Source organism: Dasypus novemcinctus, chromosome 28 (genome assembly GCF_030445035.2).
Source record: "Dasypus novemcinctus isolate mDasNov1 chromosome 28, mDasNov1.1.hap2, whole genome shotgun sequence".
Lineage (NCBI taxonomy): Eukaryota > Metazoa > Chordata > Mammalia > Cingulata > Dasypodidae > Dasypus > Dasypus novemcinctus.
In genome coordinates, this window is record NC_080700.1 from 35468102 (window position 1) to 35491816 (window position 23715).

General features: G+C 48.1%; 1 protein-coding gene across 2 annotated transcripts in view; it reads left to right on the plus strand.

The window, feature by feature from the left end:
• PLEKHG1 (pleckstrin homology and RhoGEF domain containing G1) overlaps positions 1-22088 on the plus strand; it is a 251468-nt gene extending 229380 nt beyond the window's left edge. For both annotated transcript variants that reach the window (XM_058289684.1, XM_004454551.5), the window contains exons 12-17: positions 288-321; positions 3916-4011; positions 5618-5656; positions 7314-7336; positions 10960-12451; positions 18642-22088. In XM_058289684.1, coding sequence (XP_058145667.1) covers positions 288-321; positions 3916-4011; positions 5618-5656; positions 7314-7336; positions 10960-12451; positions 18642-19699 — 2742 coding nt within the window. In that variant the 3' untranslated portion in view covers positions 19700-22088. The remainder of the gene's footprint in view (positions 1-287; positions 322-3915; positions 4012-5617; positions 5657-7313; positions 7337-10959; positions 12452-18641) is intronic.
• Positions 22089-23715: the final 1627 nt, after the last annotated feature.

Sequence of the window (23715 nt, forward strand, 5' to 3'; positions counted from 1 at the left end):
TCCCCATGTATCACCGTATTCTCAACACCTTAGAGTAGAGGAACATCCTTCTATTTGAATTATTAGCCACAGCCCTCATGTACAACCAAAGTCACTGTTTTGCAGCCCCTCGATTATTTTCTAGCTGTCTTTCAATGAACATTAACCTCCCTAGATGACTCCTTTCAGCCATGTTTAAAAGCATTTTAACATCAAAGTATTTAATGAGATATGACCCGTATTCAGATTAGTGGTTTAAAGGGGGGAAAAGAATAACTGCAATTATAGCTACACTTTCTCTCTTTCAGGCCAAGCAAGCAATACTTGAAATGGATGCCATTCGTAAGTTTTGTTTTCTTACTACCATTTGGAAAGTTTATAGTCTACTGGGACTTATAACATATTCTATCTTAAAGTTTATTTAAAAAGTTAAATGTAAGAAAGCAGTAGCTCTCTCCTCGCGATTTACACAAACAGCAGGCAGATGGTGCCATCTCTTGCTAACACACTGATTTGTCTCCACACCGATTTCTTCCCGGTGATTCTGTGGGCCCTTGGTGGCCAGCCATGCGGCAGGTTGCTGTGTCCCCTGGCAAAGTAAGGCGTGCTTCTAGGAAGAACCCCCCACCTCACCAACACCAGAGCAGAGGGCCCCCCAGGCGCTTCCCACTTTACCCCATCCCCTGAAAATCTTCTTTCTTTATCTGCAAGAATCAGGCTAAAGAGATAGTTGTTTTTCTGGTACAACACAAAATTCATACAAAATTCTAAACACACAAGAATAAATCCCAGTAAGGCCCCTCCTGTTAAAGAAAGTTTTGCTCAGCAGTGCCCGCCACACTTGAGCTGTATCTCAGATTACACAGAATTAAAAGGGAAAACAGCTGCTCGAAACCCTCACGCTCAGGGCTGCCAGAAACTTTGATGCACAATGCTTTGACTTTCCTTACAGCGTCTAAAGGCTCTCGCTTAGTGGGTTCTCTCTCCAGTGCAAACCATGGCTCCACTGCCTCTCCCCTCCCAGCCTGCCGATTGTTAACTCTCCAAGGAAGAAAGGAAGGCTCCAGGAGCTGGAAGCAGGCAATGTCTGTTGAGAGCACTGTAGGTTTGACTGCCCGTCTCGTCGCCGGCAGATCCTGGGAAGCTCTGGCTGGGGCTCATTTCTCCCACGTTCTCTAAACTGAGTGCAGAGGAAGTCTCTTGGAGGTTTTTTCCCAAGAGCACTCAAGAGAAGGCGCAGCGGCGGAGGCAGCTGGAGAGCTGGAAGAGTCAGCTCCTGTCGTGATCTACATCCATTCACCCAAATTATTCCCTTCTTCCCAGGCTCGGTGCTAGTACTTAGGAACCAGCAGGGTCCTGGGAGGGCACAGAGCTTTCACGCCACTATCTGGGGCCACACGCATCTCCTCCAGGCCCGGGCCCCGCCTTGGCCTTCCCCTAAGTTTGGAATTGGCTGAGTGCGAGCAGGTCAGCGAAGCTGTTGGACCAAATGGCCTCATTCGTGTAACTTGGCCGCTGACATTGGAGAGAGTGTGTGGTCTCTACAAGCCTCAGAACCCTCTGACCTTGAGCCTGACCCCAAGTTTGAGGAAGCCCAGTCTGTGGTCATGTCCCCAGACCATTGCCCTTAGACGTCAGGATGCAGCGGCAGTACCTTAAAACTAGATCTAAAGTCTGTACCACTCAGGAGGCTTGGGGGGTGGGGGGCGCTAGAAAGATATAAACTCCACAAAATGATAAGAAGTGGATATAGCTCAGGTGGTTGAGCACCTGCTCTCCATGTACAAGGTCCCGGGTTCGATCCCTGGAGCCTCCTAAAACTTAAAATAGTAATAATAAAAAGTTTTTAAAAATTGAAAAACTTTAAACTCCGTGGAATGAAATGGGAATTCCCTTTCTGGTGAGGAATCCATAGCGCTTTTCAAATGCTCCAAGGTCCCCTGTCTAGAAAAATCTTCAGAGTCGCTGCCCTGGGGGACGGCTTCCGGAAGGCACGAAGCGTTTCTTGGCGTTCTTCCCCTGTACCCAGAGGGAAGCCCCAGCCAAGTCCTTACCTGGACCGAGTCCTCCAGGCACCTTCACCTCGACGGGGCCCCTCGAGGGGCTGTGGTCACCAGCGCAGCTGCGGGAGTTTCTGTTGGTCTGTTTGAAGGTGGCTTTGGGGCCTCCCGGGTCCCAGAGCTGCACATCCTTCCGGCTGCCAGGAGGGAGTCACCGCACATTGCACGTTTTAGCTAACTTCCTGGGAAGGAGATCATCAATTGTTAGAGCTTTCTGATAGAAAACCAAAGGGGAGGGTCCAGAGAGAAGGAAGGGGGGAGTTAGAATGCACCAGAAGAGAGAGAGAGGCCAGGAGAGTCTCGAAAACCCCGCTGTAAGCAAAAAATCCCTGAGGCCACGTGCCCCACCGTTTGCCAGGATGGTTTCGTCCCATGTCTGGTGAAAAGGAATAAATCTGAAAACGCTGCTTAGTTACGGAGTGGAGGTGATTTACTGCTGAATTAAAACTCAAGTGACACAAGTTACCAGTTGATATCGTCGAATAAAAAAACAAACAATTCAGGAACAACGGCTAATTTTTTCTAAAGTTAAATTTAGTGCACTCTGTCCTAAAAACACGTTTTCGGTATTGGATACATACAAGGGTAAAATAAATTGTGCGTATGTGTGTTGGAGCGATCATTTTTTTTTCAAAGTTCACTTAATAGGTTATACAAAAATGTCACAGTGGCTGCGTGTATACGATTTTCTTTAGGTGATGGGGTTTTAGTATATAGTATATATATTAAAATTTCTTAATTACTGTAAAAGTGAACAGTATTTGTGATAATCGGGAATGCCTGGGCATTTTACAAAACAAGAGAAAAAAAAACCCTTTCTTTTCCTTGAAAATGTTGCTGTAAAATTTAAATGGTGGGTCTATAAATTTGTTCTTGTCACAGTAACTATAAATTCGGAGTTTTGTTTTGTTTTTTTTTTTTTTAATTTTTTTATTTTTTATTGACTTTGTAATAATATTACATTAAAAATATATATGTGAGGTCCCATTCAACCCCACCCCCCCACCCCCCCCTCTCCCCCCCCCAACAACACTCGTTCCCATCATCATGACACATCCATTGGATTTGGTAAGTACATCTTTGGGCACCTCTGCACCTCATATACATTGGTTCACATCATGGCCCATACTCTCCTCTATTCCATCAAGTGGGCCCTGTGAGGATTTACAATGTCCAGTGATTACCTCTGAAGCACCATCCAGGGCAGCTCCATGTCCCGAAGACGCCTCCACCTCTCATCTCTTCCTGCCTTTCCCCATACCCTTTGTCCATTATGTCCACTTTTCCCAATCCAATGCCACCTCTTCTATGTGGACATTGGATTGGTTGTGTCCATTGCACCTCTATGTCAAGAGGAGGGTCAGATTCCACCTGGATGCTGGATGCAATCCTCCCATTTTCAGTTGTATAAATTCGGAGTTTTAGTACATTTTTTTCTGCCTTGGGTGTTGAATTTTTATTTCAAAAAATGTATAGAAACTTATATTTGGGGACTAAAAGGTGATTGCTATACCATATAGAAAAAGTATGTAGGAAAAAAAGTGCTTAATATTGTTATTGCTTTGCAGTAAAAAGAAATCACATTTCTGACCTGTACTTATTTTTCTCTTCCTTCCCCCCTCTGGAATGGATATATTGGTTGGTTCATATGATGTAGGCACTTGCTGTATTTTTACTGGAGCTTGTAATTCTTTAATTGTAAGCTTGTCATTTTAAAGGGATTTAATGTACCTTTTTGTTAGTGAATTTGGAAATAAAAAGGAAAAACAAACAAACAGAAAAAGGAATAAATCTGGAGGTGCCCAGACCAAGCCATGACAGCCTCCGGGGAGGTCCCAGCGCCCGTTCTCATCTGATGCATGTGCTTGCCCCACAGACCACCCAGGCTTCTGCTACAGTCCAGAGGGAGAGGCACAGGCATTTTGCAGTTCGAGAGAAGGCTCTGCCCCACATCGGCTGAGAAGAAAATCTGGTGCGTAGGAGTTTGCAATCAAATGTAATCATTACGGGGGAGCGGGTGTAGCTCAGTGGTTGAGCGCCTGCTTTGCATAAAAAATCATCATCACCGTCATTATGGGGGAGAAATAACGAAAGCCCTTCACCCTGACGTGAAGGCATTTTCTCTCTGGTTTGCTGCATTCACTACCACTTTGAATACCTTTGAGGTTGTCCTATGATGGGGACCTCAAACTTTTGTCCTAAAACCCTTTTGTACTTAACTCTGTATTCCCAGTGAGTATAAAACATAGCTATCAAATAATTTTGCTTTGCACTAGCCTCTCAGCACATGCAGATACTTAAGTTCTCCTTATGCTCATGAAAACATGTACCCTATCGATGGCACACGCAAGGGATTCTTCAAACCTAAAACTCGTAATGTGCATTTCCATCAAGTATTCTCTTAGCCCATGGATCTTTGGGTTTATTTAAGTCGGTATTTAAATAACTTCCCAGGCCTTGTACTCTGCACAGGGCTGGGAAGGCAACAATATATCGTACACACAATTCCCGCTTGGGAGGAATTGAGAGTCTAGTGGGAGAAGCCAAATGTGAATAAATACCCATCTGTCTGATGGACTCTGGCTGGGAGGTTGACTGGAAGGAAGAGGGGAGAGCCCAAGGAGAGAGGGGAATCCAGGAAAGCAAGAGAAGGCTCCAGTGAGCTAGAGCCAGTACCTTGGGCAGAGCTGGCATGTCTCAGGGCAGACGTTTAATTGCCAGTGGGTCAGCCTGGCTGGAGCTTGGGATGGAGCAAGGCTGGGATGGGAAGTGGAAAGGGATGCAACTGGAGATGCAGACAGAGACCCAGTGATGGAAGCTGGCAGGCCATCCATTGGGTTTGGACTTGAGCCTGCAAGCTCTGGAAGGATTTGAAGCAATGAGCTATGAGAATATTTGCCTTTTAGAGAACTCAGGCTTGAGGTGGAGAGTGAAGCAGGCAGGGAGACCAGTAAGCCACGTCTCACTAGTCTGGGTGAGGTGATGAAGGCTTGAATTGAGCCTTTTGGTGGTTGGGGCGGGGAATTGTTGGGACAGCGATGGGTGGACGCAGGAGAAGTGGAGATTGACGCCCTGGCCTCAGTGGTGGGAAGGTAATGTCAGAGGAGGTCTGGGGGAACACTGGTAAGTAAGAATGAGACAGGTTGAGTTGGTAGGTCTGTGGGACATCTTGGGGAAATGTTAGATTGGCTGTTGGTACTTGAGGTCTGACGCTTGCCAGAAGGGTCTGGAATAAAATATATACATTTGAACATTATCAGCTGATAGGCGGTAAAGCTAAGGAAATTGCTCCATTAGTTGATAGGTTGGTAAAATAGTATTTTGCTTTTCTATTATGTGACTCTTGATTCCAAGAGATTACAATTATTCAATAGTTTTGACTAAGTAAATGAATTGCCACTTTTTGACTAAGTAAATGAATTGCCACTAAGTGTCTTTAAGTAATGAGGATTTAGGTCAATTTGATAGAGAATTTCTAGAGGTCGACCAATCTGCTGAGAAGCTTATGATGCATTTATAAAGATAAAGTCTTGATGTAGGTTGGCAAAATCATGCTCCATCTCTTTTCTTTTTTCCAGAACCTTCCTCGAGATCACATAAAGTTTTGAAGACCAGTGGTAAGTCCTAAAATATAGTTCCTTTTCTCCATCTTGTTGATATCCAGCAAGTCAAACCTTACACAGAAAATAGACACTAGAGGAATTACAGATTGGATTATGGAAAGATTAGCTTCTGTAAGTAAAAGTCCCCATTATAAATGGAAAGCCAAATGACAAGGTATTTATAATTTATACAATAAGCATAAAAGATGGATATCCCTATTATATAAAGAAGCCCCTTACATCAGAAAGAAGAGACAAATGACTCTTTTTTAAAGGACAGAGAATCTAATTGGGCAGTTTCACAGAAGAAACACAAATCGCCAATAAAATGGAAAAATGGTCACCCATATTAGTAATCAAGAAAACTTAAATGGGGAAAGCGGAGTTGGGCCAATGGATAAGGCATCCGCCTACCACATGGGAGGTCCGCAGTTCAAACCCCGGGCCTCCTTGACCCGTGTGGAGCTGGCCCATGCGCAGTGCTGATGCACGCAAGGAGTGCCGTGCCACGCAGGGGTGTCCCCGTGTAGGGGAGCCCCACGCAAAGAGCCGCCCAGCGTGAAAGAAAGTGCAGCCTGCCCAGGAATGGCGCCGCCCACACGGAGAGCTGACACAGCAAGATGATGCAACAAAAAGAAACACAGATTCCTGTGCCGCTGATGAGGATAGAAGCGGTCACAGAAGAACACGCAGCGAAAGGACACAGAGAGCAGACAATTGGGGAGGGGGAGGGAGAAGGGGAGAGAAATTAAAAAAAAAAACTTAAATGGGATGAATGAGGGGAGCTAAATTAACTTCCTCAAAAGACAGAAAAGCTGGAATGTGAGTTTTTTAAAGCTTTTTTTTTTTTTGAGCAAAATTTGGTAATACCCATTAAAATTTAAAATGTATGTTTCCTCCCACCAATTTTGGACATGTATAGAGGGGCTCAGCCAGGTAACTCTGGACAGATTTGGGTGTGTGTGTTCTTTGCAGCAATTGTAATAGGACACCATGTAAAATGCCATCTAGTGGGAAAGGGTTAAATAAATTGTAGTCCATCTACCTAATGCGATATTCTACAGCCGTTAAAAACAATGACGTAGGAGGTGGTATTATTTTCGCAACTGCCCTCTAAGTTTAAGCTTTTTCCAAAATTAGACATGTAAAAGAAAAAGCAATGAAGTAACTCTCTCCCTGTGACAAGAACGTCTCCATGTATTTAGAAGAAAAAAGCAAAGATGCATCGCATCCTGATTTGAAAAATCACAGCCAAAACACTGAGCGCTGGGTTGGAGGGTGGGTGTGTGAGAGAAAAAGTTGGGGGTGGGAAATGACCTGGGGTTGCCTGGGGGTCGAGGAGCCGTTGTGGGGAGGCTTTATTCACTCATACTTCATATGCTTCTGAATATATTCTGGATTTAAACAGCTTTTAAAGGCAAGACACACATCTGCGATGCAAACTTCAGGGATTAGGGAAGATACTGACACTCAGCCGCACCCAGGGTTGTTTTGCACGTAGCCCAGGCTGGAGCACACCTTGGGGAAACTGAGGTCGAAAGGCTCCAGAAGCTTCCAGGGGTTCAGTTATTAGCAGTAATTGAAAAAGCCCTATAACATGTTAGTGCTGACCTATGCATAAGATACTTTCTGTAATTCTGAAATTAAAAAAAAAAAATCTTTGATTTTTCAGAGACGGCCCAAGATACCCAGAAGGTAAGCGCCATTGCGTTTCTAGTTTGGGAACCTTGCCTTTGGGTGCCCTGTCTTTGTATGTCTCAACCCCAGCCTGTGTTCCAAGGAAAAGCCATCATTTTACATTTTGAAATAGATTTAAATGACGACCCGTCTTCTTCAACCTCCCCCACTGCTTCATCTCGTAAAAGTCACAGGAGTACCTGTCCTTCCATTGCCCCACCACCCCCTAGGGAGCTATGGCCTCTTTTTAACACGTCACACCCATCGATGCTGACGTGAGCCGCCCCACGCTGCGCGCTCTCCCTCCCAGGGGACGGGGCCCCTGTCCTCTCAGTGCCACTCCCTTCTCAAGTCTCAGAGACGGGGAGCCCCTTCCCAGACAACGGTCCAGCTGACGGCGTCGGCGGTGTGATGTCGTGGGATGCAGGGCTGTATCCGCTTTCGTTTTTTCTTCCCCTGATGAAAAGGAGAGGGGAGATTTTTCAATGCTTGCAAATAAAATGGGTGTCCTCGGCCATCTATTGGAAGGTGTATGTCCAAATGGGTGGCCCGGGAAGAACAGGTTCTGTCTCCTGCCCCTGCCATTTGTCGTTAGGGCCATCCAACTACCGGCTTAATTAAGAATTCTTGGAGAACGAGTGATGGCTCCGTGTTTAATGATAGGGACCACTGGCTTTGTCGACTTTCTCCCCAGTTCCACTTAGGCCACCCCTTACCCATATACCCAGTTGACTCTGTGAATAAAGCTCCTAGCTTCCAGGTAAACTCTTGAAAATCAACAGAAGCCCATCTTCGCCCTAAGTGATGATTTTGTGGATAGCTTCTGTGCAGGGCTGCGAGATAGCACGTATTGAGCAATACCCCGGAAGAGAGCTTTTGGAAATGGCTAACGCTCCCTGGTTCGTTGTCCCAAAATAGGACATGAGATTGTGATTTTTTTTGGTAATCTTTGGGTTGAGATACGGAACCGCTGAGGAAGATGACCTCAGCTCTCCGGCAGCCGAACTAGGATTTTGGAGTCAAGCCGTGCTCAGCACTGGGTGGGGGAATCCCTCCATCAAGAGTCCAGGGGTGCAATGTCAAGAGCGTTTCAGGACCTTTCTACAGTGGTCTCCCCATGAGTACTGACTACACCTTACAAAGTCTGAACCCAGGAAAGAAAGAAAATGCCCATGTGCCTTTTTCTCAGTGGAGACTCTCTAAGGTGCTGAATGGGCACTGAAGACAGGTTCCCGAATGATGGAAGAGTCTAGAAGAGGAGCCGTTGCTTTACAACAGCAATATAGTTCTCCCCCTTTTAGGAATTACAGTCCGTTCCCCGCAAAACCCAGGACGTTGGATTGTAGCGCTATAGTGGCTAAGCTCATAGGGAAGCTGTGCATCGAGACAAGCTCAGATCCATTTTTGCCAGTCGTAAGCTCTAGAACCACAAACACATCGCTTAACTTCACCACAGCGTAGCTTCCCAATTTACAGAACTGTTGCAAAGATCACGAGGCAACATAGATTTTTTTAAGTGCCCATTGCAGTGTTTGCACAAAGCAAGTGCTCCGTAAATGAGAGCTGTTATCATGTGATTATTAAATAGCCATAATGCTGAAACTGTGGGGGTGGGGAGAGTTCCTCGTGGCTCTGGTCAAATTTAAACCCCATGCTTCTTTGTGTGACCAATCACAGAACGATTGTTTTTTTAAGAGGCACTGGGGATTGAACCCAGGACCTCAAATGTGGAAGGCAAGCCCTCAACCACTGAGCCACATTGGCTCCCCTGAGTTGGTTATTTTTGTTTGTTTTGCTTGTTGTTTGTACAGTAAGTACCGGGAATTGAACTCAGGACTGCCCCTGTGGTAGGTGGGAGCTCAACTACTTGAGCCACATCCGTTCCCCTGATAATTTCTTAAATCTAAGAAATAGATTTATTGGATGTAAATTTTCTGCTTCCAAAGTACTGCTGTATTCATTCCAAATGTAAGCACCATAGAAATACACTTTGCTAGGAATAATTCAGGTTCCTTAACTTTCTAAAAGGCCTGGGAATTTTCTGGGGTAAAAGATCTTAGGAAAGTGTTACCCCTTTTGGCTGTCATGAGAAAAACAAAATCATTTTCTTATACTTTCAAAATGTTTTGTGATGATTTAACTAGTTAATAGTAACTTGTTTTATTTTACAAAATGCAGGTATTAAGTGCTTGTATTTTGTAAACATTATACCAGTGCAGTCTGAGGAAGAGGAAAAGAGCTATTAAATTGTGGAAAAGGGAATATAAAAGCAATAAATATAGTATTACATATATGTGTGTACATCTATCCGTGTAGGTGTATATATTATTTTTTCACTTATTCCTAGGCCTCAAACGGGCCACATTTTTATGATGTGGGGGGAAAAAAAGAGCAATGATTAATTGCATTTTTTAAGCTTTAAATTTTTAACAGAGAAATAACATTCTAGATGGAATTGAATTCTTGTCCTCTCTACTGCTGTATTCCGTGATAGATAATAAGATAGATAGATAGATAGATAGATAGATAGATAGATAGATAGATAGATAGATAGATAGATAGATAGATAGATAGATAGATAAAGAGAAAGAGAAAGAAAGCTGATAGGCAGGTGGGTGAGCAGGTGTGCAGGTAAGCAAGCAGATAGAAAGAGGGAGAAAGATTCCAAGGCAGTATGTACCCAATTTCATTAACAAGTGATGAAAATTTCTTGCTATACTTGACATTTGCAATATATTACTATTGTGTTTTGACCATAAAATACATTCTGGGGACTAATTAGTTGGAACAGGCCTTCATTCTCGAAGCGGATCCTTTCCCTGCAGAATCCTGCCACGGGCCACCAACTCCCTGTGTGCACAATTGAGCTCCGTCAGGAAGCCTCTGGGTTATAAAAGCCCCCGCTGCGTTCTTTAATTAGAAATAACGCCATCATCATTTACTCCCAAACAGGCAACCGGGTGTTACTTAGTTCAGTGTATTTTGAAAGAAAGCAAAAGTTGCATTAACTCAAGAGCGGAATTAGTTCCTGCAAAAACGAAAATGAAAAGAAAGCCTCTTTGCCTGGAGTTAAACCAAGGTTATGCTGCTCAGGCTGCTGCTGTGCGTCTGATGGTTTCGGGGACCCCTTGGGGGGTGCCCTCAGCAGGGGCATTGAAGCTACAAGACCCCCAGGGTCTGAGGCCTCGAGGAGATTCTCCCAGCCCTTGAGTAGTCCTGTGCAGGTTAATCTCTATAGTGACTATTTGCCAAGTGCACGGCAGACTTGTCTCAAGTGTCTGAGAGTTCTCAGTGGGACGGGGGAGTGGGAGTCACCCCTGGGTAGAAGCAGGGGCCTCAGGGGCCTTGCTGTGCAGCTGGTGCAGCCACCTCCAGTTCCATCGGCGACCGTCCCCGTTAGGTCTGGAGATGTCTGCAGGTGGCCCAGGTGAGTTTCTGAGCCAGCATGGGGCACCGCGTTTTCTGCCCCTTGTGCAAAACTGCACACTGCTTTGCAGTTCCCGTGAGGTCACAAAGCCTGTCCTGGAGTCCGTCGGTCTAGAGGGAGGGGCAGCGCGTGACTGCATGGGGGTGACCTGTGCGTGGGGGGGGGGGGCGCCCCGCCGTGCTGTCACTCAACGCCTGTCCTTCTCGCCCCGCAGGTTTCCGGGGCCGAAGGCGCCCCCCGGCTGCCCTCGGCGGGCCAGGCCCCCCGTCACCGGAGCAGCCAGCCGGGCAGCTCCGCCCTGGCCGGTGACCTCTGGGGCGACCCGCAGGTCCGAAGAGCCCTGTTCCCCGGCGGCCGGTGTCCCGAGGACGAGGACGACGACTACCAGCTCTTCGTGCCGTCCTTCTCCTCCTCGGACTTGAACTCCAGGCTGAGCGACGACGGCGCCTCGAGCCGCCCCTGCAGCTGGCACCTGGGCCAGGCGCAGCCCCCGGACCCCCGCGGCGCCGGCCACAGGGCGGTCCGGCGGGCCAGCAGCGCCGGCGAGGGCAACACGGGCCCCGGGGACGGGAGGCTCAGCCGCGAGGCCGAGGGGCCGGGCGGGGGGGTGTCCCTGGGGTCCTGCGCCGAGCTGACCCTCGACGACATCGACCACGTCTACGACAACATCAGCTTCGAGGACCTGAAGCTGCTGGTGGCTCAACGGGACGAGGCCGACGCTGCGCCCCCCAGGACAGCCAGGGACGCTGCGCGCCCCAAAAGCACCCCGGAGTTGGCCTTCCCCAAGAGGCGAGGCGCCCAAGCTGCCAGCCGTCCTCCCGCCACGGGGGACGGGGCGACCCCATGCACAGGGGCGGCCGACGAGGGCCCCCAGGGGCCCGAGGAGAACGTCTACGACACCATTCGCCTCCCCGAGCCGCCGCCCCTGGCTTTGCAGCGCGGCAGCCTCGCGGGCGCCAAGAGGGGCTCCTTCCTGGGGCTGGAGGCCGACTTCGCCTGCTGCGACAGCCTCCGGCCCTTCGTGTCCCAGGACAGCCTCCAGCTCAGCGAGGACGAGACGCCCGGCCCCCCGGCCCGGGACCCCCTGTCCGGCTCCAGCTGCAGCTTGTCCGGCCCCGACAAGTCCCTCTCGGACAGGCTGTCGGAAGAGGTCGACGAAATCTGGAACGACCTCGAAAACTACATCAAGAAGAACGAGGACAAGACGAGAGAGCGCCTCCTCGCCTCCTTCCCCGTGAGCCGGGACGACGTGCGGGGCGGACCGCCCGCCGGGGGCACCCCCGAGATAAGCCGGGACGCGCGGCGGCCGCTGCCCGCCCCCGCCTTCCCGGCGCCCGCGGCCAGCAGGTCGAGCCGGACCCGCTGCCCGCCGGAGGATGAGCTGATCGCCAAGGAAGACCCCTTCCTGAGTCTCTGCCAGCTGCCCCGGGCCAGCGAAACGCCCCCCGTGGAGAACCCCTATGACCTGGTCCCCGGGAGCCCGGCCCAGGCTGACCCGGAGAATCCTGGGCTGGAGGCCACGGACAAAACCAAGAGCAGGGTCTTCCTGATGGCCAGGCAGTACAGCCAGAAGATCAAGAAGGCTAACCAGCTGTTGAAAGTGAAGAGCCCGGAGTCGGAGCCGCTGGCCGGCGAGCAGCCCCGGGCCGGACACAAGGACCTGGTGGCCATTTTAGAAGAGAAGCGGCAAGGGGGTCCCGCCATTGGTACGTTGAGCTTCTCTCCCCTCTTGAAAGTCAGGCGTGAGCGCAGCTTCCACTTGAGGCCCTTAAAGCGGACAGCCCTGCCGCTCACGCGGGTCGCGTGTCACGGTAACACACCAGAGCCGAGGCTGAGCACTTCCCACCTCGCGTCCCCTGCATCCGATGGATGCGATTCACTTGGCCTCAGAAGGGTGTGTTGTGCTCATGACAGAGCAGATGTCTTTAGAGCGAGTTTGCGCCAAGGCGATCGAAAGGAGGAAGAACAGCAATCCGTTTTAACTCGTGATTTCAGGTCTTTTCCCCTGTGGATCGGTAACTGGGATTAGTAGCGCCCATTGAGTCCTAAGGTGGGGAAGCAAAGGGAACAGGCTTGCTCTTTGCTCCAGGTTCCCCGCTAAATAGGCATCTCGTTCTAACAAAGACGGGGACAAAAAGCATCCTTTTTGCAGTTTCCTTAGTTTTTTCCGCTTTAAATCAGTCATTGTTTTACATACTTCAGTTACTACTTGATTTTCTAAAATAGCTGCTGTGATACCGGCCATTTCATCCTATATCGGGGCGGGGGGAAAGGCAAAACTAAACCAGGATTTCAGGCCTGATATGGATAAGATTGGGGCTAATGGAGTGAGATGTTCTTGGTTTGTGTAGTAGAAAATGCACATCCCCTTCCTAAAAGAGGGTTTGAAGTTCAGCACAAGAGCGTGTGTGTGGATAAAGGACGTGGGCTTCTTGGAATGGCAAGCCAAGGACAAAGCGCCTCTCCTGAGGAGCTTTTCCCCACCACCCTCCACCCCTCAAGCCAGAGAGGTCCTGCCCTTGACGGCACTGTGGCCTTGAAACCATATTTTAAGAAACACTGCCCTAGATTTTCTGACAAAGAGCCATCTCAGTATCAGACAAGAGGAGGCAGCCCTCCCCTTGAAAATGAAAATCAAAGGGCTCCCCAGCGGGGCGGGCTCAGCCGGAGGGACTTGATAATGACAGGACAAGTTAGGGCAAGCAGGTGCCACTAATCTCCTCTCTTTGGGGTTGACTTATGTATCTCCATGGAAACCAGAAAGTTAGGAAGAAATAATCAAGTCCTAAGTAAACCCACAAGTTACACAACAAGAATCTATAGGACTTGGTTTCTTTGTTGGAGAGTACTTAAGAAAGCTCATCTTTTCTAGAGCTAATTGGACGGTAAAATTGCTGAACAGGTAGGGAATGGATACCTGAAGGATTTTGCAGACTCTCTTTAATAAATGCTAAAAGTGATTTTTGTACGCATGTGAGACTATATCACATACATTTTTCTTCTTGAATAAGCCACTTAAAGTCATTCACATCCGTTTTCCAAAGCTAGGGCTGCTAGACTGGCTTGTATTTAGGGAAAGGTTCCAGCTGCAGAAGGGCTGTGTTTTCTGGGCAAAGATGGTCCTTGGAAGTAGTTGTGTATTAGCGATTGCAGCCGCTGACTGAATCTGGGCTGGGGCCAGAGATTCACAGCAGCTGGACTTCTCAGATTAAGAGAAAACACAACGCTCATGTTTCTGATGACAGTAGACTATTCCCGTGGAGTACCATTTAAAACGTAGCGGTTGCCTGGGCCAGGCTCCATCAAAGCACAAGAGCGCGAGCCCTGCTGGAAGTAGTCCTTCTATACTGAATGCGTAGGAGGTAAATAGTCTTTTTATTTACCCTCCTTTCAAGAGCTTACTTCACCTTGAGATTTTCTTTCGTTTCATTTTGCTTTGGCTGCCTCTCAGTTGTGTCTTCTTGTGAGCCCATTGCATCTTTTCTCTGCATTCTACCCGGGTCATTTCTCAACACGGTGGGCTGTATCAACATTCCTCCCACCAGAGAGGAGACCTCTCCAAAGCCATCTTCTGAGGGTAGTGGCTTCCCGCCCCCTGGCAGGAGCGCGTCCCGGGGCCTGCCGTCTCTCAGGCTCGAGCTTTAGATCCTCGCCTCTTCCATCTGGGTGGATCGAGCCCACTTCCTGTGCCCACTGAGCTCTCGATCGGTTGACGTGACCACCCCTTTTCTCTCTCTTGTCTATCTGGGCACAGGACGTCGTAGGCGAACGGACCGGTTCTCCAGACTGCTTCGTACGGGCCTTGCCACTTTGCCAGGAGCTTGCTCTCGGTGTTGTGCGGAAGGAGGAGCGCCCTGTGCACCTGCTGGAACTTTCGAGCATCTCTATTGAACCCTCTAGCCGGGGTCTACAGGCCCCGCGCCCGATTTCCGGCAATAAATCACACAACCAGGTCTAGTCGCCCCCCCACCCCTGCCCCGTGCTAGAGCCCGTCCTGGCATGGCGGCGCATTAGAGCCCACCCTGGCATGGCGGCGAGCTAGAGCCCACCCTGGCATGGCGGCGAGCTAGAGCCCGCCCTGGCATGATGGCACCCTTGATCCACCAGGTCTCCTTCCCGAGAGCCTTGGTGGCCAAGGACACCTTTGGGGTCCTAGCTTTGTGTGATCTTTCAGATGGGAGAAAACTCCAGACAGGCGTAAGGGAGTCTCCTTGTAAAAAAAAAAAAAAAGGAAGGCAGCACAACATTCTGTGCTGTCGTCTACATTTCAAGCATTCATCAGAAGCACAGATCTGGGAGCGGATGTGGCTCAAGCAGTCAAGCGCCTGCTTCCCACGTGGGAGGTTCCCAGTTCCATTCCCGGTGCCTCCCAAAAACCAACAGCAAGCGAACGTACAGAAAGACCAACTCAGGGGAGCCGATGCAGCTCAGCGGTTGAGCGCTGGCATCCAGCATATAAGGTCCTGGCTTCAATCCCCAGTCCCAATACCTCAAAAAAAAAAAAAACAAAAAAACACAGATCTCAAGCCTCCATCTTGAAAAGAGGGGTTTCGTCCTTCCCTCACTGCAGATTTGTATCTGGGATCATAAGAACTCCACTTTTTACAAAAAGGGAAATCAGAGCAAGCCCCAGGATAGTCGCTTAATGATAAATGTGCATGCTCTACAAAGGCGCTCCTTGCCTGGCCTGAGGAGGCAGGAGACCTTTGACCCAGCTGATCAACGCTAAGCTCTTTAGGCTGGGGGCTCCTCAGTCCAGCTTTTTCCGATGCATCCGCCTAAGAGAGTCTCTGTGACTACAGCTAGTGCCCTGGAAGCCAGTTTATTGCAAACTTGGCATCAGGCAAGTGATAAATGCTCTCCTAAGGTCATAAGACCCCCCAAAATTTGGATGGGCACAGTTTTTGGTCTCCTTGGTGAGATACTTTTTTACTCAAAATTGATAAATGGTCAGCTCTGTGTTATCCAAAAATCAACTCTCTGTTATTTGTTGTCTTTAGGAGGCATTTTAATCCAGGGCTGGCTTCCTCCTTCCCCTTTCCTCGCTATGTCCCTGATGTCCAGTGAGGGATGCGCTCAGGGAGAACACATCCATTTTTTAACACTAGGCTCAAAATAAAAGGCAGCAGTCAAGAAAATGATCTGAACAATGAGGCAGTTATTCAGATGATCTTCTCTCTGGGATAGGCGGGAGCTCAGTGGGGATCTGAGCAAAACGTACATTGTTCTCCAAGATCAAAAGACCATAGGCCAGGGGAGTAGATCTAGCTCAGTGGCTGAGCACCTGCTTCTCAGGTAGGAGGTCCTGAGAATTGAAAAAAAAGATCATAGGCTGACTGAAATAACAAGCAAACTCACGCAAAACAAGTAGCAACACAAGCTTGTGTGTGCATGTGTGCAACCGACAGCTAAGTACTGTGTACTGAGCATGTAAGACTCGGAGAAATCAGGTAGAAGAGGATTCATGGGAGGGGGCTGGGGTTACGGAAGGTGCAGAGAGATGGGTAGCAGTTGATGAAGCAAACAAATGCTTGAGAAATACACATGGTTTCAGCTGATCTGGGCCGCCATGTTCTAAGGTCAAATGCTGACTGTTTTATATAAGACTTTAAAGTTTTCACACTGAATAGCTCGACTGCATTTTTTTTAATTGGCTCTCACTGCTTCTCCCCAAATCATCGTCTTGGCACCTGGTGAAAGCTCAGAGCCTTCATGACTGAGCTGTGAGGTCGGGCTCAGGGCCCTAGTGCTCGCGAGAATGGCTTTGGCAGAACTGTCGGACTTGCAGGTTGGACTGCTCACCAGCAGCCTTGGGGACAGGCCAGCTGCCTTTGGTTGGGTCTCACAGTTCCTGAGACATCAGTCTTAGAGTGGCTAAGTTGGGAGCCTTGCTAGCCATGTATTCTATCTCTTAAGGCTTCGCTAAATATTAAGAGTCTTTACTTTGCCCTAACTTAAGGAGCAATAGCTGAAGTTTGGGTTACTAGAAATCCTAAGCTAGTTTCTGTTCCAAGGAATTGGATTGGAAAGCTGAAGGACCCAATATAGGGTCTATAACGAGCACTTAAACAGATGATTCCTCGTGATTGCAGGGGCCAAGGGGGTGGGGCGATTGAAGGGGTTGCAGTTAGAGGGCTTCTTATTTTCTGTCCTCATAGAAGATAGACCCAAAAAGAAATGGTACTCGACTAAATGCGAATGTAGTTTAAATGTAAGGACTAATTTACTACTAAATAGGTAACTCGAGAAATCACTTACTGACAATGTATAAGGGGCAAATTGTCTGTGGGCACATTCCCTTGGTGGAGATTGTGTGTGGCCTGGGCAGTTGACAGGACGCATGGGATTCTGGGGTCCTAGGGTGCCTGGCTGGGAAGGAGGGGTTGGGGCAGCTCTTAAAATCGACATCTCGGGGCTCCTCCTCTAATTCCTGCTGGTCCTAGAGCTTGCTCCATCCATGTCAGGGTTCCGTTCTTGTCTTTTGGAAGCAGGCAGAGGGGAGAAATGACCCCCTTGCTTGATTTTAAGCCGCAAGAGCTTTTGTCGCCATCCAGGCCAGATTTGGAACCCACCTAGAGAGCTTTTGTCACTGTCCAACGCAGACCTGGGACCCGTCTGGAGAGCATCAGGTTGTAGGTTACTCGCACCCACAGCTCACTCTCTGTGTCTGGAGGCACAGCCTTCAGTCCGGCCTCTTGGGGACGGGAAAGGAGACGTGGATTAGGCGATACACGTGGTTTTGAAGGACTGGAATGGAGGACCGCCCCCCCCCCCCCGGGCCATTGGTGCCCCAGACAGTGGCCAGGGGGGCTGCCTGGAAACAGGAAGTGTGGCAAGAGCCGCCCCGTGCAGATCCCGCCAGGATGAGTTTTCCGAGAGCACCCAAAGCCGGGGTAGTGGTCATTGCTCTGTGGGTGGTGTTTGTGTTCTTTTAATGATTCTTTGGGTTATTTTTTTTAATTGACCCGGGCTTAAGTGCTGGCTCTTTGATGATGCCTGTTTTTAGCCTTGACACTACTATTTCATGCTTGAAAGAACACTAGAAATTCTCAGTACATATACTAGACACTTACAGACCTGCTGTTGGAATAAAATAATCCAGAGTCACAGCCAATGCAAGGAAGCTTTAGGTGACATGTGTATTTATATTAAACTACGGATTATTTTATTAGTTTGCATTGCTTATTATTCAAAGATGTCTTCAGACCTAACTTAAAAGTCTTGTCTACTGTTTAAAGATTTTTTTTTAATTTTATTTTGAAAGAAGCTTTAGATTATGTAAATGTTACTTCAAAAATATACAGGATTCCCATATACCCCCCTCCCCCAGCACTTTCTCCCATTAATATCTTTCATTAGTGCAGTACATTTGTTACCTTTGATGAACACATATTGAAGCACCGCTACTAACCATGGGTTATAGTTTACATTATAGTTTACACTTTATGCCACCCAATTGTATAGGTTTTGACAGAATGTATAATGGCCTGTATCTGTCATTGCAATGTTATGTAGGACAATTCCAACGTCCCTAAAATGCCCCATGTCACACCTATTCTTCCCTCTCCCTCCCCTCTGACCCTCTGGTGGCCACTGCCTTTACATCAATGTTACAAGCTCTTCCATTGCTAGAATAACCGTAAGGCCATAACAGAATAACAATAAGTCTGTGATAGAAGAATCGTAAGTCTCCTTTAGTCCATAGTTGCATCCCCGCTTACGTTTGTTCATTCCTCACTCTTGAGGACTGGGGGGGGGTGATGCCCACTCTTTTTAGATTGAGAGGGGGGATACATTTTCTTGATGTTTGGGTTAGAGCGCCACATTCCTGTTTTCAGTCTCCGCATAGAGAAATATCCGTCTGTATATTCTGACGTTTCAATCCTTGCCTTCCAGGTGCCAGGATCGCTGCGTATTCCCAGCTGTACGACCAGGTTGTTTTCCGCGAGAGTCCCCTTAAGACCCAGAAGGACGCCCAGGCCAGCCCTCCAGAGCCGTCCACCCCCAGACCCGCATCGCCTCCCGAGTCCCAACCTGGTAGCAAAGACTGGCTTTTGCATGCCACCTACAGTAACGGAGAACTAGCCGATTTCTGTCCCCGGCCCGAGGAAGACTGGAGGTGGCGACAGCCCACGGTAGAGACCGATGCCAGCAGCACCCCCAGCCAGTTGTCCCCGGCTTGCTCCGTGCCTTCCCTCCGGTCCTGGGACCCTTGGCCGGGCCCCTTGCAGAGACACAGCGTGGTGGTGACCCAGCCCAACAAGGAGCCGTCGTGCCACGGCCACCTCTACCACTCCCTGGGCCGCAAAAGACTGACCCCTCCATCTCAGCCTTATGGCCGGTCCCAATCGTCATCCTCAATCCTGGTCAACAAAGCAGCGGACACCATCGGCCACCCCGGCGACGGGGGAAAGCAGCAGCCGCCACCTTCGCCCACGAGCGCCAGGGGACAGGGCCACCAGGACCCACCGTCCGGCATCGCTGACGCCCGTGGCACCGGAAAATGCTCAGATCTCACGCTCCAGGACACGCAGAAAGTTCTAGTAGTGAACAGAAATCTGCCCCTGAGTGCCCACATAGCCACGCAGAACTATTTCTCCAACTTCAAAGAGACCGACGGCGACGAGGATGACTACGTGGAGATAAAGTCAGAAGAAGACGAGTCGGAGCTAGAGCCGCCTCACGGCTGGAGGAGGAGATCCCACCCAAAGATCCTGGGTGCTGATCTTGCCCATCAAGACTGTAGCAACAACACACCTGACTCTTTGGGGAGCCCCTGCGTTCCAAAAAGGCCCATCAACAACCAGCTTGGCCTTTCGCCGTATCTGACGTCGTACAACGACCCCGACAAACTGAGTGACTATCTCTGGAGGGGACCGTCTCCCAACCAGCAAAATATTGTCCAGTCTCTAAGGGAAAAATTTCAGTGCCTGAGCTCAAGCAGCTTCGCCTGACGTTCTCAACAACAGCTGCCCGACCCGGCCTCCTCTTAGGCTCATCAATCCCAGACGCCCGTGAACTGTTTTTATACGTACCAGATCAAACCACTTTTGTAATAACTGGAGGCGTACAACGTACTTTCTTTTCCAGCACAACTTTCTGAAGTGGCCGGGATTGTATCGTCGCCAATGTCAGCATCAGTTCATGGTGTGTTTTCTTCACGTTTTCGTGTCAGTCAGTCTTACTTGACAATTTTCAGGCATTCCGTTGTTCTTTTGGTTTTATTTAACATAATGGTCATGATACTTTTTTTTATTTTCCGTCTCCTGACAAGAATGCCTCGACTTGAAGAAATGCAGTCACCCTTCGGCAGTATCTAGAAGCCACGAGTGGTTTTTCCTTTGAACTCACAAACAGCGAGGAGGCTTTTTCTGTGTGTTTTAAAAGGAAAGCACACTTAAGCTGTTTAAAGGAATATGCTTGTATCTGGCATAAACCAGAGATGTCTAATTACAGTGTTGTCTGGGCTGCCCATTTAGGGTTCCATGGTGATACTCCTAATCGGTCCTTTCCGATGGAAAAATTCTGAGACTGCTGAAAATTAGAAAGTAGCAGGGCCAATCTGTTGTCAGCAAAAATCCCCACCTGTATTCCTGGACAAGGCTTGGACAGCGTGCTGCTCGACATGCTTATTTCATGATTTCTGGGGCGAAAGGAAAGATTCCTTAATGGCTTAAAGAAAACCAAGCCCGATAAAAGGCAAATCGACTTATTATTAGAAAAGATGGGATAACATCCGGGAACAACCTGATCATCTCCTGGCCTTACAGTTGAATGAGAACAAAACAAAATGCCATCGTTGGTGCTCAGTTCATCAACCCAAAGTAAACCAGAGCTAGAATAGGGCACAGCACTTTAAAGTTACTCTCTCTGGGGCAGTTTTTCACATATACCTTCCCGGGGTTTGGCCAAAGGACCTCATCCCAGCCCTGAGGAGTTTATTTTCTGTACCAGACATGATATGAGGCTTGTTTTTCATTCCTGCAGGACAGGGTCGCTGGCTACTCAGTTTTAACTAATAGCATCTTCCTTTTAGGTTGTAATTATGGTCTTTAAAGAGCAGTTCATTGCCATATCCTTTTAGAAGGGAACAAAGGAAAGGAAGATGCTGTGAGTTAAAAAGTCAAAGAGGCTAAATGAGAAAAACAAAGGCAGATTGATGGCTACTTTATGAAAAGATTCCACTTTATCAAAGATGCCAGTGAAGCAGCAAGACTGTTTAGTCAAACAGTGGCATTTGTGTTCTTTTAAGCAGTTTTATCTTCTGCGAACCCTCCCCCCACCTCAGTTTCCATTCCTAAAGATGACAATACGTACCATGAAAAAGGGAGACAGGCTTTTCATTTAAGGCGAGCAGTGATACTGAATCAATGACATCTTATCATAATGCTTGGCTCTTTGAGTGCTGTCCCTTTTTTGTTAAACTATAAAAACATAAAATGTGGCCATCCTTGTTTTACTAAAAGGTGCCTATTAGTAAAGAACAACCACCACAAAAATCCTCAGCCCATGTTTCTGGCTACTCCAAACTATTTTTTTCCTCTTGTAGCTTCAAAAACAAAGCCAGTATTGAATTGCCTGGCTCGGGAAACATTCCTTCTTTCCTGGCCTTTATTTAAGCGTCGTATAAGCTTTCAGGATGACGTCATATCAGAAAAGACAAGCACTGTCAGAAGTGCGTTCATGAACTTGAAGTGTGTTCGTGAACTTGCTAGAGCTGTCTGTTACCAGAATCATCTTAGCCCAGGAATTCAATTGCCCGTTTTTGCTTTTTAGTTTACATGACCCAAATTGTAGCGTATCCATATTTTCACTGTGTCTTCATCCCAGAAATTAGGAATTCTGTACCGGTGTCTTTTCTTGTTGCACAGCTTTGAGGTCAACTAGGAAAAGTGCCCCCCGCCGTCTTGGATGTCAAATGTCCACGTGGTTTTAGGTTCTAGGACAAATCTGTCGTTTCATACATCTCCAGTAATTTCTGTTGGCCAGGACACAGATTCTGAGAGTCGTGTGTGTGTGTATATATATATATATATAATCATGTTTGAATTTTTTTCCAAAGTCATTGACTAAATGCTTTTGTTTAGTTTCTTTTGGAGGTGGGGTGGGGGTGTATATAATTGGGAGGGTGGTGTTCTATGTACTTAAAAATATGCCATGGTCTTAATTTGGTCCCTGTACTGAAGGTTCAAAAATTTTTTTAAATAAAGTCGCTTTTCACCTACTCCGTTCTTGGTGAGAGGAAAAAAAAAAATGCATCTAGGAAAACATAGTTTAAGTTCTGTATATAAGAGAATAAAAATGAGTGATGCCCATTATTTAATAAAGTTTGTAAAGTACAAAGTACACGACTGTGAGTCAATGTGTTTAGTCGAGCAAGGTCAAGGTTTTTCCAAGCTGCCTTCAGCCGTAATACTCGGTGAGCCAGGCAGGAAGCGGTTCTGGGCAGTGATGATACCCTGTGTCGCAGTGGCCCACAACAGACCGTCCTCTACATTTAAGATGACTTTTGAAATATTGATCTAGTGTCTGGGATGGTTTCTGTTTTCTCAACAGCAGCTAAATTAGATTCACCGCTAGATGTTCTTGTTCGTATGTGCGTGTGAGATAAAAAAAACAGATCACGACGCGGATTTGAAAGGATTATTTGGAAGGATTTTGGTGGGGGTGGGCGGCCGGGGCTGTTGCAGTGGGAGGGATGATTGCAGTAAGGAGAAGGCTCTCACCGCTCTGCAAGCCTCAAGTGTTGGGCAAAAAGCATTTTTTTTCTTTTACAGGGAACTGTGAACAAGGTTAGAAAGAACTGGGTGCAGGGAAGTGAAGAAATGGGATGAAAAGTGATCAGAGAGCAGACCAGAGAAGGTTTTCACCGAGGCTGGCCTCTCTCGCTAGAAGGGGCTGCCTGTTGGCTAAGGCGGAGGGTGGGCTATGGCTGAGGGGAAGGAGAGAATCTTAGCCCAAGTTTGGTTATCAGCGCTTGATTGACCGGTGGGGACACACAGCTCAGCGGATCCTTTAAGGGGTGAGAATTTGGAGGGTCTGTGTCTGACCGGTGGTCCCTCGGTTCTTTCCCGGAACGTAAAGGTGGGCAGATTTCTCAATCTCCCCATCACAAGTCCTGGGTAAATGTCAACATTGTCAATTTGCTGTATCTAACAGCAGACCACCTTTCAACGGTTTCACTATTGAATGGAAAAAAATCATATGAAAGTTTTCTGGGCACACATGAAGACGTTTTTGTTTTTTATGTAACTTTTTGTTTTGAATTATCTTTGATAGGCACATTGCCAAGGGACCAAAAGCCTGCTTATATAAATTCATAATTATGGACACATTCGAAAGCAATGCCATTTCCAAATGGAAGCACGGAACCTACCCAGGCTATGATGACAAGACACATCCTCACACAGAGGAAAATGACTTTTAAGAATTTCTTTCAAATGTTTTAGTGTGGAAAACTTCTAAACTTCACACTAAGGATCTCTCAGAGCGACCTTTTCCTATTGTTCCACCTTGAGGTTGAAAATAGATGGGGATAGGGAAGTGGACGTGGTCCAGTGGTTAGGGCGTCCGTCTACCACATGGGAGGTCCACAGTTCAAACCCCGGGCCTCCTTGACCCGTGTGGAGCTGGCCCATGTGCAGTGCTGATGCGCGCAAGGAGTGCCCTGCCACACGGGTGTCTCCCACGTAGGGGAGCCCCACGCGCAAGGAGTGTACCCCGTAAGGAGAGCCGCCCAGCGCGAAAGAAAGTGCAGCCTGCCCAGGAATGGTGCTGCACACACATGAGAGCTGATGCAGCAAGATGACGCAACAAAAAGGGACACAGATTCCCATGCCGCTGACAACAACAGAAGCGGACAAAGAAGAACACACAGCAAATAGACACAGAGAACAGACAACTGGGGTGCGGGGGGAAGGGGAGAGAAATAAATCTTTAAAAAAAATGTTTAAAAAATAGATGGGGATTA